This window comes from Triticum aestivum, chromosome 6B, assembly GCF_018294505.1.
Source record: "Triticum aestivum cultivar Chinese Spring chromosome 6B, IWGSC CS RefSeq v2.1, whole genome shotgun sequence".
NCBI lineage: Eukaryota > Viridiplantae > Streptophyta > Magnoliopsida > Poales > Poaceae > Triticum > Triticum aestivum.
The window spans coordinates 293,260,787-293,279,023 of record NC_057810.1 but is presented as its reverse complement, the minus strand read 5'-3'; the positions used below and the strand labels follow the sequence as shown (position 1 = coordinate 293,279,023).

Genomic DNA, 18,237 nt, shown 5'->3' with positions numbered 1-18,237 from the left:
CACGAGGGTGGAGGGCACGCCCACCCTTCCTGGGCGCGCCCCTGTCTCGTGGCCACCTCGTGTGCCTCCCGGACTGCTTTTTCTTGCACGTTACGTATTTTGGTCGGTAAAAAATCATTATATAATCTCCCGAAGGCTTTGACCACCGTATCACGCAAATATCCTCTGTTTTCATTTCGAGCTGTTTTTCTGACAGATCTAGAGCATCATGACGTCTCCAAGCGCTCCCAAGGACAAGTTTTTCGAGAGGGTTATCAACCCCTATATCGCGGAGGTGCTGCAACACCCTCAAACCATTGAGATGCGTGAGAGGGTGCTGCACATCTGCGATGTGGAGGGGCCAAGGCGTACAGGAAGCGTGGACACAAAGCTCGAAGCCATGGAGCAACAAGTGTTCAAGTGCCAAGGGATGGTGGAGCGTGGACTCAATGCCAACCAGATGATGATCTCGGAGTTTACCAACAAGGCAACAACCACAAGCTAGATGCCAAGGTTATTGGGGAGACCATCTTCAAGCTTTAAGAGAAAATCGAGCACCTCCAAGCCCAGATCTATGACCTGCAAAACCAAAACTGTGAGTATGAATATAGATTCAAGAGGATGAGTTTGGCTGCAGATTTGAGGATCTCGAAGAGTGGATCATCCTTCTATGATGGTGAGCCCATGCCTTGGAAGATGGACGACAAGCCTACATCATCAACAACTCCTACTTCACCACCTCCGAGGACATAATCACATGGGTATGGGCCTCCCCTTGGCAACTGCCAAGCTTGGGGGAGGTGCCCCGGTATTGTATCATCATCACACTCCTATCTTTATCATTTTATTTAGTTCGATCCTTTTAGTAGTATCTTGATCTAGTAGATTGAAGTTTTAGTATCAATTAGTTTTGAGTTTTGCTTTATGATATCTCTATGTAATTGAGTCCATGAGCTATCTATGATAAAGATTAGTGTTGAGTCAAGGGCTTTGCTATCTTGCCATGATCTTGAGAAAGTAGAAAGAATAGAAAGAATAAAAGAGTTCATATTGATCTTATGGATAGTAATGACTTCACACATAGAAAGTATGAGGCATAAAAGTTGTTGAGAGTTGACAAACGTAGTTTTGGTCATCGTTGCAATAATAGGAAGTAATAAGGAAAGAGAGGTTTTCACATACAAATATATTATCTTGGACATCTTTTATGATTGTGAAGCACTCATTAAGTATGACATGCTAAAAGAGTTGATGTTGGACAAGGAAGACAACGTAATGGTTTATGTTTTCTCACATCTCAGTTAAAGTATATTGTCATTGATCTTCCCAACATGTTGAGCTTGCCTTTCCCCCTCATGCTAGCCAAATTCCTTGCACCAAGTAGAGATACTAGTTGTGCTTCCAAATATCCTTAAACCCAGTTTTTGCCATGAGAGTCCACCATACCTACATGTGGATTGAGTAAGATCCTTCAAGTAAGTTGTCATGTTGCAGGCAATAAAAATTGCTCTTTAAATATGTATGACTTATTAGTGCTGACAAAATAAGCTTTATACGATCTTGTTATGGAAGCAATAAAAGCGACGGACTGCATAATAAAGGTCCATATACAAGTGGCAATATAAAGTGACATTCTTTTGCATTAAGATTTTGTGCATCCAACCCTAAAAGCACATGGCAACCTCTGCTTCCCTCTGCGAAGGGCCTATCTTTTACTTTATGTTTTTACTTTATGCTTGAGTCAAGGTGATCTCCACCTTTCCCTTTTTCATTTTATCCTTTGGCAAGCTCCTCGTGTTTGAAAGATCTTGATATATATATCCAATTGGATGTAAGTTAGCATGAACTATTATTGTTGACATCACCTAAAGGTGAATACGTTGGGAGGCAACATAATAAGCCCCTATCTTTCTTAGTGTTCGGTTGAAACTCCATAACCACAAGTACTGCGTGAGTGTTAGCAATTGTAGAAGACTACATGATAGTTGAGTATGTGGGCTTGCTGAAAAGCTCTATTCTTGACTCTTTCTGATGTTATGATAAATTGCAGTTGCTTCAATGACTGAGATTATAGTTTGTTAGTTCCCAATGAAGTTTCTGAACCATACTTGACATTGTGAATTGATTGTTACTTGAACATAAGAAATCATATGATAAAATCTATATATTTTGTTGTTATAAGAATGATCATGATGCCCTCATGTCCGTATTTTATTTTTATCGACACCTCTATCTCTAAACATGTGGACATAATTTTTGATTTCGGCTTCCGCTTGAGGACAAGCGAGGTCTAAGCTTGGGGGAGTTGATACGTCCATTTTGCATCATGCTTTTATATCAATATTTATTGCATTATGGGATGTTATTACACATTATATCTCAATACTTATGGCTATTCTCTCTTATTTTACAAGGTTTACCATGAAGAGGGGGAATGGCGGCAGCTGGAATTCTGGCTGGAAAAGGAGCAAATATTGGAAACCTATTATGCACGGCTCCAAAAATCCTGAAACTCCACGGAAGTCAGTTTTGGAATTAATAAGAATTACTGAGTGAAAGAAACACCAGAGGGGGCCCACACCTTGGCCAGGAGGGTGGGGGCGCGCCCACCCCTACTGGGCGCGCCCCTGTCTCCTGGGCCCCCTGGTGGCCCTCTTCGGCTATATGAAGGCTTTTACCCTGGAAAAAATCAGAGGCAAGCTTACGAGACGAAACTCCGCCGCCACGAGGCGGAACCTTGGCGGAACCAATCTAGGGCTCCGGCAGAGCTGTCCTGCCGGGGAAACTTCCCTCCGGGAGGGGGAAATCATCACCATCATTATCACCAACGATCCTCTCATCGGGAGGGGGTCAATCTCCATCAACATCTTCACCAGCACCATCTCCTCTCAAAACCCTAGTTCATCTCTTGTATCCAATCTTGTATCAAAACCACAAATTGGTACCTGTGGGTTGCTAGTAGTGTTGATTACTCCTTGTAGTTGATGCTAAATGGTTTACTTGGTGGAAGATCATATGTTCAGATCCTTAATGCATATTACGAACATGAATATGCTTTGTGAGTAGTTACGTTTGTTCCTGAGGTCATGGGAGAAGTCTTGCTATTAGTAGTCATGCGAATTTGGTATTCGTTCGATATTTTGATGAGATGTATGTTGTCTCTCCTCTAGTGGTGTTATGTGAATGTCGACTACATGACACTTCACCATTATTTGGGCCTAGAGGAAGGCATTGGGAAGTAATAAGTAGATGATGGGTTGCTAGAGTGAGAGAAGCTTAAACCCTAGTTTATGCGTTGCTTCGTAAGGGGCTGATTTGGATCCATACATTTAATGTTGTGGTTAGGTTTACCTTAATACTTCTTTTGTAGCTGCGGATGCTTGCAACAGGGGTTAATCATAAGTAGGATTCTTGTCCAAGTAAGGGCAGTACCCAAGCACCGGTCCACCCACATATCAAATTATCAAAGTACCGAACGCGAATCATATGAGCATGATAAAAACTAGCTTGACGATAATTCCCATGTGTCCTCGGGAGCTCTTTTCTCATTATAAGAAATTATCCAGGCTTGTCCTTTGCTACAAAAAGGATTGGGCCACCTTGCTGCACTTTATTTACTTTCATTGCTTGTTACCCGTTACAATTTATCTTATCACAAAACTATCTGTTACCTACAATTTCAGTGCTTGCAGAGAAAACCTTACTGAAAACCGCTTGTCATTTACTTCTGCTCCTCGTTGGGTTCGACACTCTTACTTATCGAAAGGACTACGATAGATCCCCTATACTTGTGGGTCATCAAGCCCCCAATGATATCGGTGTGTTCGAAATCTAGGATTATGGTTGGATCTGGACTGGTGTTGCCGCTCTCCCCTTGCCACACCACGGATGGCTTGAAGAGCCTTTCCAGAAAGATGTTAGGTGGGATGGGGTCGCGTTTGGCGCTGATGCGAGCAAGGACATCTGCCGCTTGATTACTTTCTCGAGCCACATGATGAAACTCGAGCCCCTCGAACCGAGCCGACATTTTGAGAACAGCGTTACGGTAAGCCGCCATCTTCGGATCTTTGGCATCGAAATCTCCATTTATTTGAGATATTCGAGGTTTGAATCCCCACACACTTCTAGGCATTGTATGCCCATGGAGACAGCCATCCGAAGACCGTGCAATAAGGCCTCGTATTCGGGTGCATTGTTGGAGTCCATGTATAATATTTGGAGTACGTACTGAACCGTATCTCCAGTTGGGGATGTAAGGACAACGCCATCTCCTAAGCCGGCCAGCATTTTGGAGCCGTCGAAGTGCATGACCCAGTTGGAATATGTGTCGTACTCTTAAGGGAGTTCGGCTTCTGTCCATTCGGCGACGAAGTCGGCCAGTACTTGGCATTTAATGGCCTGACGCGGTCTGTATGTTATGTCGAATGGGAGGAGCTCAATGGCCCACTTGGCAATCCGGCCCGTGGCATCACGGTTGTTTAATATGTCATTGAGTGGTACTGCGAAGGCCATCGTGATTGAGAACTCTTGAAAGTAGTGTCGTAGCTTCCGGGATGCCATGAAGACCGCGTATGCTATTTTTTGGTAATGAGGGTACCTGGATTTGCACAGTGTGAGGACAGTGGATACATAGTATACCGGCTTCTGAAGCGGGAATTTGTGTCCGTCCTCCTTTCGTTCAACGACGAGCACCGCACTCACAACTTGGTTTGTTGCCGATATGTATAATAACATGGGTTCGTCGATGTTTGGTGCGGCCAGGATTGGGTTGCTCGATAAAAGAGCCTTTATTTCTTCTAGTCCGGCCGTTGCCGTGTCCGTCCACTCGAAGTGATCGGTGCGTCGGAGAAGGCGATAAAGTGGCAATGATTTTTCTCCTAATCTAGAGATAAAGCGGCTTAAAGCTGCCACACATCCGGCTAGTTTTTGGACTTGTTTAAGGTATGTTGGCGTAGCCAACTGTGACAAAGCTCAGATTTTAGCTGGGTTCGCCTCAGTTCCTCTATTGGAAACAATGAAGCTCGATAGTTTTCCTGCGGGAACGCCGTAAACACATTTTTTCGGATTGAGCTTGATGTCATATGCATGGAGATTGTTGAATGTAAGACGCAGATCGTCTATTAATGACTCGACGTGCCTAGTTTTGATGACAACGTCATCTACATATGCTTCAACTATCTTGTCGATTTGTTTCTCCAGACATGTTTGAATCATGCGTTGGTAGGTGGCGTCGGTGTTTTTAAGTCCGAAGGGCATAGTGTTGAAGCAAAAAGGCCCGTATGGGGTAATAAATGATGTTGCAGCTTGATATTACTCCTTCATCTTGATTTGATGGTATCCGGAGTATGCGTTGAGGAAACAAAGTGAGTCGTGTCCTGTAGTGGCATCGATAATCTGATCGATGCGGGGGAGGGGGAAGGGATCCTTAGGGCAGGCCTTGTTGAGGTCTTTGAAATCGACACATAGGTGCCAGGATTTATCCTTCTTTGGTACCATCACTAGGTTTGCTAGCCAGTCCGGGTGTTTTATTTCTCTGATGAATCTGGCCTCGAGTAACTTGGCTAGCTCCTCCCCATAGCTTGTCATTTGGGTTCGGAAAAGCGCCACAGTGTTTACTTTACCGGTTAATATCCCTTCAGTATGTTTAGGTTTGTGTTCAGCCAGCCTGCGTGGGATCCCTCGCATATCAGAAGGGTGGCAGGCGAATATGTCCCAGTTTTCGCATAGGAACGCTCGCAGTGCGGCATCAACCGTTGGGTCCAGTTGAGCCCCGATGGATGTTGTCTTGTTGGGGTCCGTCGGGTGGACTTGAAATTTAACTATTTCATCTGCTCTCTTAAAGGAGGTGGATTTGGGTCACTTGTCTAGGATCACGTCGTCCCTATCCACAGTGGAGCGTAGTGCGGTTAACTCTTCGGCTGCGAGGGCTTCAGACAATGCCTTGGGGGCCAGGGCTGCGGTTTTGTTTTCGGCGCGGAGTGCTGTGTCCGGATCACTGGCGAGAGTGATAATTCCATTGGGCCCGGGCATTTTGAGCTTCATGTACCCATAATGAAGGATAGCTTGGAAGCGTGCAAATGCATCTCGCCCTAATAAGGTGTGATATCCACTGTTAATCGGGGCCACTTGGAAGGTTATCTCTTCGGACCGATAATTTTGGCGTGCCGAATACCACATTGAGTGTGATTTTCCCGCGCATCGCGCCTCCCGACTGGGAATGATTCCCCGGAAGGTCGTGCTACTTTGCTCAATGCGGCTCCTATCTATTTCCATTTGGTTGAGAGTTTCCTTGTAAATGAGGTTTAGTCCGCTGCCGCCGTCCATGAGCACTTTGGTAAGTCGAAAGCCGTCCACGATTGGACTGAGGACCAATGTGGCTGGTGCCAGGACTGTCCTGAGTTTTGGTTCGTCACAGGCATTGAAAGTTATGGCCGTGTCGTCCCAGGGGTTTATTGCTGCGACTTGGCAGACTTCGGCGAGGCTGCGGAGTGCCCTTTTGCGCCTGTTGTTTGAGGCGGAAGTCTCGAAGACCGTCAATACTCTGAAGTCGTCGTCTTCTCGGGGGTGTTGCTCTCCTGTATTTTTGTTGAGGAGATCCTCGCTACTCTTGGCCACTTGCCGGAGTATCCAACATGCTCTAAGGCTATGGGTTGGTATGGCATCCGGTGTTGTTGTATTTTGCATGGCCTATCGAGCCATCCCTCCAGAATGGTTCCGCGCCCCACAATGGGCTTCAATTTCTTTACTATTGGATCGGGCGACCCACGAGGGTGCATCCTTTTTGCCCAGATGAGGAGTTGAGTGGAAACTAGTGGCTCCCAGGGAGTTGCCTGAGTATTCCAGGCGCTTTCCATTGCGCAATACTTCTGTACTATGGTTGCCAAGTCAGCGAAGTGTAATACGCGATTGCGGTTGATGGCATTGAGGATTCCCTCAACCGTGCAATTATTGCAGAATACAGAGATCGCGTCTTCGTCGCGGCAACCTTTAATCTTGTTTTTAACAAGGAAGAATCTGGCCCAAAAGTGATGGACTGTTTCCTCAGACTGCTGTCATATTTGCATGAGATCGCATATATCTGGGTGGGCGGGTGGTTTCGAATCTGAACCCTGACCCAATTTGGGATCCGGAGTTTGAGAAACTTCCGAGCTTAACAGTTCAGGCTCCGGAATATCAACCAATTTTTTAGGTCCGCCGTCTGACTCTAGGTTGGGATGGCGGGGCACGTCCTTCCGTGGACAGGTATCCGGCTCGTCGAGCTCGAAAATCCGAACATAGTTCATCCTCAATATAGAGGAAGAGTTGTTGTATTGCTCCTCTACTACCGCCATCTGATGGGTGATCGGCAGATATTTGATTTCTCTCTGATCGGGATTAAGCCCAATCCGATCATAGTCTGTAGCGACCCCCAAGGCGGCGATGCAATCCAGGAGTTCGTTTAAGGACGACAACTCCGTCGACAGCCACCTAGAAAGGAAAACCATCTATGATTTCAAAAACCATATTCATCTTGGATGTGCCTGCAATGACATCCATATTTCCCCTGTTTATTCAGTAACTACTGACCTGGATTGAGAAAATCCACCTATATTGAGATGCAACTACCTAACCCCCTGCCTCTACTGTTTCTACTTTTAGAATTACCTCATGTTGGCATTTCTTCACCCGTTTCACATGTCTTCATTCTTCAACTTCATCGACGTCATCTGCATCCCATTTTCATGCGCGTACCGCGGTTTGAATTCCATTTCATGCACCCACATTGGTCATTGGAGCCACCTAATTATTTGAAAAGTCTTCATCGCGGCAACCTTTAATCTTGTTTTTAACAAGGAGGAATCTGGCCCAAAAGTGATGGACTATTTCCTCAGACTGCTGTCATATTTGCATGAGATCGCGTATATCTGGGTGGGCGGGTGGTTTTGAATCTGAACCCTGACCCAATTTGGGATCCGGAGTTTGAGAAACTTTCGAGCTTAACAGTTCAGGCTCCGGAATATCAACCAATTTTTTAGGTCCGCCGTCCGACTCTAGGTTGGGAGGGCGGGGCACGTCCTTCCGTGGATAGGTATCCAGCTCGTCGAGCTTGGAAATCCGAACATAGTTCATCCTCAATATAGAGGAAGAGTTGTTGTATTGCTCCTCTACTACCGCTATCTGATGGGTGATCGGCGGAGATTTGATTTCTCTCTGATCGGGATTAAGCCCAATCCGATCGTAGTCTGTAGCGACCCCCAAGGCGGCGATGCAATCCAGGAGTTCGTTTAAGGATGACAACTCCGTCGACAACCACCTAGAAAGGAAAACCATCTATGATTTCAAAAACCATATTCATCTTGGATGTGCCTGCAATGACATCCATATTTCCCCTGTTTATTCAGCAACTACTGACCTGGATTGAGCAAATCCATCTATATTGAGATGCAACTACCTAACCCCCTGCCTCTACTGTTTCTACTTTTAGAATTACCTCATGTTGGCCTTTCTTCACCCGTTTCACATGTCTTCCTTCTTCAACTTCATCGACGCCATCTGCATCCCATTTTCATGCGCGTACCGCGGTTTGAATTCCATTTCGTGCACCCACGTTGGTCATTGGAGCCACCTAATTATTTGAAAAAAATGTAAAAAAATGAACAAAACATGTGCTTAATATATGACCCCAAAAGAAAGAAAAAGTAAATGTCAAAAGAGTGCCTCCTGCTATACGAGATCCTTTTACTTTCGAGTGTCATTATGTAGAATCAAAAATTGAGAGAAATTTTAGTACCTACTAAAAAAGAGCAACCATTGACAGAGAAAATGAGAGCAACTCCTGCTCCTTCTTTAAGCAACTGTCTTTATTGAATAACCCTGACCCAAAAAAGTCCAACAACACACAAGCAATTACGGTCATCATGAGAGCAACTACTGTTAGCAACCGCGTTTGTCAGAAAAACTCACCCCAAAACACCCAAAAGCCAAAAAAATTCGAGCAAGTATTGACGATTTGAGACCAGTTCCTGCTCGTATTGCAACCCAAATGCCCAAAACATTCGAGCAACTATTGACGATTTGAGACCAATTCCTGCTCGTATTGCAAGCAAAAACATCGCTGAAAAAACCCGAATAACCTTAATTTCATATATATGTTCAAACCATATTACCATCAAGCTCGCTACTGATATAGAAAAAAGCATGCTCTGGTATACAAAATATTTGCTGAACTTCTAACCTCCTAAACTCCTATAACTTACACCAGGGGCACCTCCAAAAATTATCCAGAGCTCATCTACTCTCCTAGCAGAAGCAACTAAAACTACAAAATGTTGCATCCAAAAATAATATGTTGGTCGTGAATAATGTTCAGAAAATCAAATTCATATTCCCCGGCCCGTGAAAAGATGGAGCACCTTAAGGTGCACGGCCTACATCAGAACAAAGCACAACGAAAAAAAATGAGCAACTGCTGCCCTATTTCCAAGCTACCGCCTTTGTGAAAAAACGTCACCCAAAATCCTTAAAATCCCAAACACGAGCAAATATTGGACAAAAAAGAGCAACCATTGAGATATTCTAAGCAACTGCCCATGTGAAAACAAAAACCTCACCCAAAGTACCAACACAAGCGACTACTTATGAAAATGATAGCAACTCAAGAAGAAGAATCATGACGTCGCCTAGTGCTCGGCATCAACGCCTCCGGAATCTTTTCTTCCTAGCCAGCCGCCGGCTTCCAAAAACCTAGGGTTCCTCTTGCCTCCCGCCGGTGCCGTCGCTGGTCCGCCCCATCTCCGGTGGCCTTAGGGCCATGGAGGCGGAGTGGATCTTGGCCCTTTCCACTGGGAGGGCTTCATTTTTAGATTTTTTTTCGAGTTTTGATAGAGTTTGTGTCCTACTTAGGAAGGCGAGACGGCGGCGACTCCCTGAAGATGGAATAAAGGTCTCCCCGCCTAGCCCCGTTCCGGTGATGCGTCTAGCATCGTCGGTGGGCGTGTGGAGGTGTGTCTCCAGCGGATCTATCTTTGGTAGATTTGCTCGGATTTGTCCATCGTTTGTCTATGTTCCTGTGTCTTTAAGTTGGATCCTTCTGATCTACCCTCTTCATCGGCGGCGGGTGCTATTTCTGGTGCATTTGTTCTATGGGGCCTTAGCACGACGACTTCTCGACTGTCTACTACAACAGGTTTGCCCGGCTCCGGTGAGGGAGGGGCGATGACAGCGGCGTGCCTTCGGCTCGCTTCAGTGTTGTAGTCGTCGCTAGGTGGTTTACGGATCTGGATGTAATTTTTATTATTTCTAGTGTTCGTTGTACTACCATGAGTGAAGATGAATAGATTGGAAGTTTTTCTCGCAAAAAACTCATGCGCCTATTACAAGCAAAATTTTATCGTTGAACAAATAATCTTACCAAAAAACCAAAAATCCCAACACGAATTGTACCACCCCGCTCCCTCCTCTCTCATCTAGTTCATGCCCTTCCACCATTGGTAAAACCACCTGACCGCACCTTATTCGACTGGGACGCCCGCTACACCCCTAGACGAACTAGGTATTCGACCCAAAAATGAACGAGTGCGGAGTCACCATAGACATCGCTGTCCTTCGCTTCATATACGCGTCCTCCGCCCCACTCCGGCGACGAGCACCACCTAATCCTAGCCCAATCGAACACGCACCCCAGAAACAGACGCGAGCAAACGCAAAAAGAGCGTGTAGAGGATGGGGATTACCTCCGGCGGTCCAGATCTCTGGCGAACCCACGCCCGAATCGTGCCGCAAACCACTGGGGGAAAATGGAGGGGAGGAGAAAATCACGCGAGTGAAAGAGAGAAATAGATAGATAGGAGGAGGAGCAATGCGTCTCTCGAAATTTCAAACCAGAGGAGCGATGAAGGGAGGCAGTATCACCTGAAATTACTGTTCGGGCCCACCACTAAGCGTACATCGGGCGCGTCTATCTATCGCCACCTACGTCGAGACGCTCAAACCGTTCCACCGTCCATTATTGACATCAGACGGCCCACACGTGTGTGCTCGATTACCGCAGTTGCGTTTTCAAGCGTCTCGAATTAGAGCATCTCCAGCCGCGCCCCTAACACGGCCTCCCTAGGCGTTTTTTTTGCGCCGGCGCCGAAAAAACGGCCCAATCGCGCCCCCAGTAGCCTGTTTTTCGCCGGCTTGGACCGAAATCAGCGCCGGCGGACCCAGGACGAACCCGGCGCGCTGGGGGGCGCCCGCCGGGGTGAGTGGTTTTGGAGTGAAAGAGCCGCGGGCCCGCCAAGTCAGCGAGACGGCCGCTTCATCGCCCTCATCGCCTCGGTTCCCGCGGGAATCAAGCCAAGGCTGTCGCGCTGCCGCCGCCGGTCAGCCTTGCCATTGATTCCTCATCACGGGCGGCGCGTCACGGGGCGGCGGGCGACGCCTCCCATCCCGCCACGCGTACACACGGGCGCGGCTATATAAGTTGGTGGCCTCCCTCGCCTCTGGACACACCAGCCCTAGCCGCCCATCGACCGCCGCCGAGCTCTCCCTCTCGAGTGCGCAGCCGCCGAAGCTTCTTCCCTCCCTCTCCCTCACTCCCAAGCCCGATGGCCGCGCGTTTCCCGGGCGACGCGGCGGCGGCCAACGGCTTCGGTCGCTGCTCACTTCACGAGTGGGAGGCGTGGCTCCTGTTCGAGGCGAACACCCCGGCGCCACCGGACATGCGCGCCAAGCCGACGGGGTGGAGACTCAGCAACGGGGGAGTGCCCATTCCCTCGGTGCCCGACGTCGAGGCGCGCCCCGCCTACTTCGCCGCCGAGATCGACCGCGTGCGAGCCTCCTCACAGAGGAGCAGCTCGCCCTCCCCCAGTACGCCGCCGACAACCACGCGGCGTGGGCGGCGTACTTCCAGCGCCGCCAGGAGCAAAGGCTGGTGTCCACCAACGGGGCGCCGGTGGTGGGCGGTGTCAAGAACAATGAGGGGCGCCGCGTGTGGTGGGTCGCCCCCGGCCGCACGCTCGACGGCGTGCTGTCGTACCTCGAGGGCGGCAACGAACCGCCGCTGGCATACCCTGCCACGACGGCCGCCCCGGCCCACCGCCGGTGCGCCGGGCAATGGATGCCCAGGAGGTTCAGTTCCTCCTCGACTTCCTCCTCACACTCCTCCTCCCGTTCTTCTTCCCACTCCTCTCGCTCGCCGACGTTGCTCGGCGTCAAGGCCGAGCCCGCAGCGGAGACGTCGCTCGGCCGACGCACTTGCAGCGCCGGCATCTTCATAAATGAGGGCGGCCGGCGCGCCTCCTCGTCGACTCCTCCACGCTTCGTCAAACCAAAGACGGAGCCGGGGCTCGCGGCCGTGAAAACGGAGCCGGGGCTCGCCGCCGTGAAGACGGAGCACGACGACGTATCTCAAGATGGAGATGGAGCGCCAGTGCGCTGCCCTGCAGCGCTACGAACAGAGCCGCCGGGGCCGCGACGAAGGAGGCGTCGTCGTCCTCGACAACAGCGACGCGTCGCCACCGCCACCGGTCTGCCATGGCGACGCCAGGTAGGGGTCCAACAGGGGCGGCCGCGTCAAGGAGGAGAAGGCCGCCGCTGACGACGACGACGAGGATGGCGGCGACGGCGGCGTCTACGCCGCGTTCAACGACTTCTTCGCCCCTTAGTTGTAGTTTCGGCTTTTTTAGATAAATTTGCTATGTAAATTGTCGAACATGTCTAATATGTACCAAATTTGCCCAATTTTAGCCGAGTTTAGCCGAACTTTGCCGAATGTTTTTTCTAAACTTAGACGACGTCTAGGGCGGCCCTGGGGTCGGCGACTGGCAATCCACTCGCCCCCAGGCCAATCTTTTGCGCTGACTCGTCCTCAGGTGGCGATTTTACGTGCCCCCTAGGGGGCCAACGGCCGGAGATGCTCTTAAAGTCTCGTCGTCGGCAACGCATGTCCAGCCATTCTGACCAGCTCACCTCTCCTTTGGTGGCATGTTCGCAATAAGGCAAATAAAGGCGAAGCCCTTATCTCGACTGATGATGTTTGTTCTTCTATTAATTATCATCTATCAAGTGTAATGAAAATCAAAAGGACTATCAAGGAGCAAAAACTGCAGTTGTACCATAGTTGGTCTCGGCCGCCAAGTGGCTTTCTCAAGATTAATACTGATGCAACTTTCCACAGGGACACCAATTCCGGCGGCTGGGGATTCGTCATTAGAAATGAGCAAGATAGGGCGATGGCTGCAGGGGCAGGCAATTTGGTACATATCTCAGATGCTCTGCATGCTGAAGCTTTGACCTTGTTGTATGCCATAAAAATGGCTGCTCATATGGGCTGCGACAAGGTGTTGTTCGAAACTGATTCCACGCAGCTGAGAAGGGCAGTGAATTCTAATGAGTATGATCTGACGAACATAAGAGCTATTATTAGGAGTATCACGTTCCAACTGAGTGTGCAGTTTTCCTCTGCTAGAGTTGTGTCTTGCCCTCGGGCTTGTAACAGAGTGGCACATGTCTTAACTGCGTATGGAGTTAACTTGGGAGCTGAAATGTGTGAAACCTGGTTGAGTCAGCTCCCAGACTTTGTACTGAATTATGTAATGGGCGATTTGCCTAATATTGGTATGTAATGGAATGCATTCCTGTGTTCCTTTAAAAAAAACCCCACCAATTCGCAGAACAGCACAAGCAAGCCAGCCAGCCAGGAGGCAGCACAGCACAGCCGCCCCGGTCGTTGTGTACGCCTGCGAGTGTTGGAGGCGAAGAAAAATCTCGCTTCGTATAAAACAAAGCGAAAAATGGAGGCTTGAGCTGCTCCACACCCTCCCCCTCCGCTGATCCCCCGCAAACCCTAGCCCCGGCCTAGCCCCTCCCTCCTCCTCGCCGGCGACCGACCGACCGCGCGCCCGGGCCGTAGCCAGCCCCTGCGGCCGAGATGCCGCCGCACGGGGATCTGGACCGGCAGATCGCGCACCTGCGCGAGTGCAAGCACCTCCCGGAGGCGGAGGTCAAGGGGCTCTGCGAGCAGGCCAAGGCCATCCTCATGGAGGAGTGGAACGTGCAGCCCGTCCGCTGCCCCGTCACCGTCTGCGGCGACATCCACGGCCAGTTCTACGACCTCATCGAGCTCTTCCGCATCGGCGGCGAGTCGCCCGATACCAACTACCTCTTCATGGGCGACTACGTCGGTACGCCTCGCCTCCTTTCGCCTCTCGCGTGCGTGCGGGCGGCCGCCCTTTCAGCGCTCGATTTTTGTCCATCTCTAGGGGTTTCTGCGGCAAAATATGCCTTCTTTATAGATCATACACGGAATTCAGCCGGCGGTTATTCTTGTCAGGAGAATTCGTTTCCAGATGTTTGTGCTGGTTATTAGTAGTATGTATGTAGCTTCTATTACCTCTCTAGGTTCCCATGGCGGTATCCTGTGCTGGCTATGTGTCTTATGTTTCTTTTGACCTATAGCTTACAAGGATTCTGTGCGAGTCCTATCTTTAGGTCCTCGTAGATATCACTATAAGGGCTGTAGGCTTGTAGCTAGAAAGAAGTTAAGAATTCTCATTAAATGATACCAGGTGCTTGAGAACGACCAAAAAAAGGTCCACGCCGTCTCTGTTCGATCTCAAAAAATTCCTCAAGACCTGAAGATGTATAATTTTGTTGGCAATTAAATGTAGTTTTAGATGCACTTAATGATAACAAGTGCACTCTATCTTTAGTTTTAGATGCACTCCATCTTGTGGCATTCCCAATATGGATAAATCTGTAATATTGCTCTTAATGCAGATCGTGGCTACTATTCGGTGGAGACTGTTTCGCTGTTAGTGGCTTTGAAAGTTCGCTACAGAGACAGAATTACGATATTGAGAGGAAATCATGAGAGCAGACAAATCACTCAAGTGTGAGTTTATGCCCTTCTAGACTTGGATTGCTGATTTCAGTTCCTTATTATTGAGTACTTCCCCATATGAAGTAACAACTATCAAGTGATGGCATTCAACATGTAATCTTTTGATCTTTTCTAGCCTGTTTGATCCTGAATTAACTTTTGTCTAATTGACTAAATCTTGGAGATGTACTTTGCCACACTCGTCTGATGCACTATGGCTAAGCCATAGCTTCCAGCTAGATCCTAAAATAACTATAGTTTTCACATTTATGCTTTTTGAGTAGTACTAATTTTCATATAGATGCATTAGTAAAATTTTGGGGAAATTCATGAAAACTATAATTATACTATTCGGCAAAATGTTCACTGGTTGTGCTACAACTTAGTTGTTGACATCGACTATTTTGCTACAGATATGGCTTCTATGACGAGTGCTTGCGAAAATATGGGAATGCTAATGTATGGAAGTACTTTACAGACCTGTTTGATTATTTGCCTCTCACGGCTCTTATAGAAAACCAGGTTTGTTATTCAAGTAATTTTGCACGACCAGTGCAGGCTTATTTAATATATGTGCCTGACATATGGGAAACACCTATTTGTAGGTGTTCTGCCTTCATGGTGGTCTCTCTCCATCATTGGATACACTAGATAACATCCGTGCTCTTGATCGCATACAAGAGGTAAGCAGCAAAGTTATTGCTGTCTTTATGAACTAGTGCTCTTTTCTTGTTTCCCATTTAGAAGCATGCATGGATGGCGATATTTGCTATTTGTATTACCTAGGCACTAGGCAGGTATATGCAATGAAAACTGTTCTGTGATATCATCGATTTTCCTGTATTTTGATTCACATCATGTGGATGTTAATTCAGATAAAATATCAATCTGAAAAACTTGATTTAGTTCAATGAGGTGGCATTAGGAATTCTGATGGAGAATATTTATTATTAATAAATCATTACTGAGTTGTGGTAGTGGATCTACATGATGTCCTTTACCATCTTTTTTTGTTAGAATACTGAATAAATGAAGTTTTTCTCTTCTGAGGATTAGAGCTCTACAGTTTGTAATGTTGAGTTGTTGACCATGAAGTGGATGGCTGTATATAATTGTATTTCTAACAGATACCTGTTGTGCTTATGAAGGAGATTGATGTATCTGTTAAGTCTCGAGTCGTGACTTGTTTCCATGATTACTGAGGAAGAAACTGGACTTATTGCAAAATGTTTACTCTCAGTTTAATCACATATTTCTCATAATGATTGCAGGTTCCTCATGAAGGGCCCATGTGTGATCTATTGTGGTCTGATCCAGACGATCGATGTGGATGGGGAATTTCACCAAGAGGAGCGGGTTATACGTTTGGGCAGGATATCGCACAACAGTTCAACCATACAAATGGCCTCTCTCTTATATCAAGGGCCCATCAACTTGTAATGGAAGGATTCAATTGGTGCCAGGTTGGTGTTCAGAACACAGCATTGGAAAAAAAAATATGATTTGATTATTTTATTTTGCAATTAATTAACCAATTGTAGTCATTCGTAGAAAATACCTACTGAAAAGTTTGAGCATAATCGTTCTGTCAAAGTTGCTTGAATATCTAATGAACAAATCCAAAGTACATTGTTAACTACTCCCTCCGTCCGGAAATACTTGTCGGAGAAATGCATGTATCGAGACGTATTTTAGTTCTAGATACATCCATTTCTGCGACAAGTAATTCGCGGAGGGAGTATTTGTTTAACCAATGGCATGAATCTGGAACTTTCCAGTTCTTTGGTTAAAAGTTAATTAAGGTTACATACCATTGCGCTTATAATTGTGTTAAATTATAAACTGATGTGTTTACATATTCCTCAATATGCACAAAGCCTCCCTGAAAAAGAAAAATACTAAAACGACTTTATCTAAGTTTCTGGAGGGACCAAATCAACCTACTGCTTAATCATAGTCTATGGTTCTCTGTGTGGGCCAACTGGTGTAGATAACTGAGGTCCATATCATGTATGTAAGGGAAAACAGACAAAGGTGTACAGTGGAGGGAACATATAAGCCCAATCCTGCATCAAACAGGATCACAAGGCAGATTTTAATTCTCTGTTGACTGCATTTTTCAAGGGAATTGAGCAAAGTATCACTCATCCCACTTCAGCGTATCATCAGAAAGATATTAGGGAACTTGATTAAAATATTGGAAACTACATCATCCTTTATGTGCGAGCCTTTTGCTTTGGTGCTTACATAAGCAGAAAACCTTCAATTGGCGATTTGCTTTGTTGTATCTTGTAGCATCACCTGTGGTTATTAAATTAACAGTCGTGACTGCAAATTTTCATGCATTCTTGCGTTAGGCAAGGTTTTATACTCTTCTGGTGGCATACATGGGAAGGTTGAATAATTACCATGTTCTGATTTTCTCACGCAGGATAAGAATGTTGTAACGGTCTTCAGTGCACCAAACTACTGTTACCGATGTGGTAACATGGCCGCTATTCTTGAGATTGGGGAAAACATGGATCATAACTTCCTCCAGTTTGATCCAGCGCCTCGGCAAATCGAGCCTGACACAACACGCAAGACCCCCGACTACTTTTTGTAATTGTGGTGTTGACCTGTTTAACTTACCGGTGCTGATGCTCCTCTCCTCCGCAGCGTCGGAGTCTGTAGATCTTGTGTCCTTAGATACGGGCTCCATGGGGCCCGAGCTGTATGTCAATCAATTCTTTTGTTTGGAGATCCTTTTTTGCCGCTTCTTGATCTTTACACGAGATGTTAAAGTTGCATGCTCTGATTTTTTTTCTCCTGGTGTGCTTCCATTTTGTATTGTTGGTACACAATGGAGGGAAGCTGCATTGGGATTTGTTATGTTAGCCTCTGTTATTGTTTTTCCTTTGGGTCTGAGCAGGATGCTTGCCTGAAGGAAGGTCTTCTCTGCATCATCTGGATATAACTGCATAATTTTCATATGGACGGGGAGGCCCTCCTGGTGATACTTGCAGTTGCCCCTATGTGTATGCTGGTTGGTGTATTATAATGTGTTTGATGTCCTATAAATGGGAAATATATGTTTGGACCTGTGTATTATATCGGTGTTTGTCCTATAAATGCTAGGTAGGCGTTAATATCCATTTTGCATTGTGCAAACATACGATCTGTATTCATGTCCTAGTAACATTTGCATCATTTTTCATATCCACTTCTTTTAAAGAAGGGACAATTTCATTTCTGCCCCTAAGTAGAACCTACTACTCAAATTTGCTCCTCTGCCGCTAGTTGCCCTTATAGAAATGTCTTTCTGCGTTGTTACCGCCCGGTCAAACAACTTTGACTATCTCAAAAAAATAGCAAAAAGTATATTAAAAAACTGAAATTTTGTGGGATCGAAGGTACTCAGGTTTGCAAGGTGC

The 18,237-nt window shown here is 46.9% G+C and overlaps 1 protein-coding gene and 1 long non-coding RNA gene across 2 annotated transcripts; one reads left to right on the top strand and one right to left on the bottom strand.

The window, feature by feature from the left end:
* Nucleotides 1-1,331: 1,331 nt before the first annotated feature.
* Nucleotides 1,332-10,875, bottom strand: LOC123134099 (uncharacterized). Its single transcript, XR_006465496.1, has 3 exons — nt 10,692-10,875; nt 8,450-8,584; nt 1,332-1,425 (listed from the first exon to the last, which is right to left on the bottom strand). It is a non-coding gene; the product is annotated as an uncharacterized lncRNA (long non-coding RNA).
* A 2,777-nt stretch (nt 10,876-13,652) lies between these two features.
* LOC123136978 (serine/threonine-protein phosphatase PP2A-3 catalytic subunit) lies at nt 13,653-17,911 on the top strand. Its single transcript, XM_044556508.1, has 6 exons — nt 13,653-14,126; nt 14,722-14,836; nt 15,238-15,346; nt 15,430-15,507; nt 16,096-16,287; nt 17,256-17,911. The coding sequence occupies exons 1-6, from the start codon at nt 13,874-13,876 to the stop codon at nt 17,427-17,429; spliced, it is 921 nt and encodes a 306-aa protein (XP_044412443.1). The 5' UTR covers nt 13,653-13,873; the 3' UTR covers nt 17,430-17,911.
* Nucleotides 17,912-18,237: the final 326 nt, after the last annotated feature.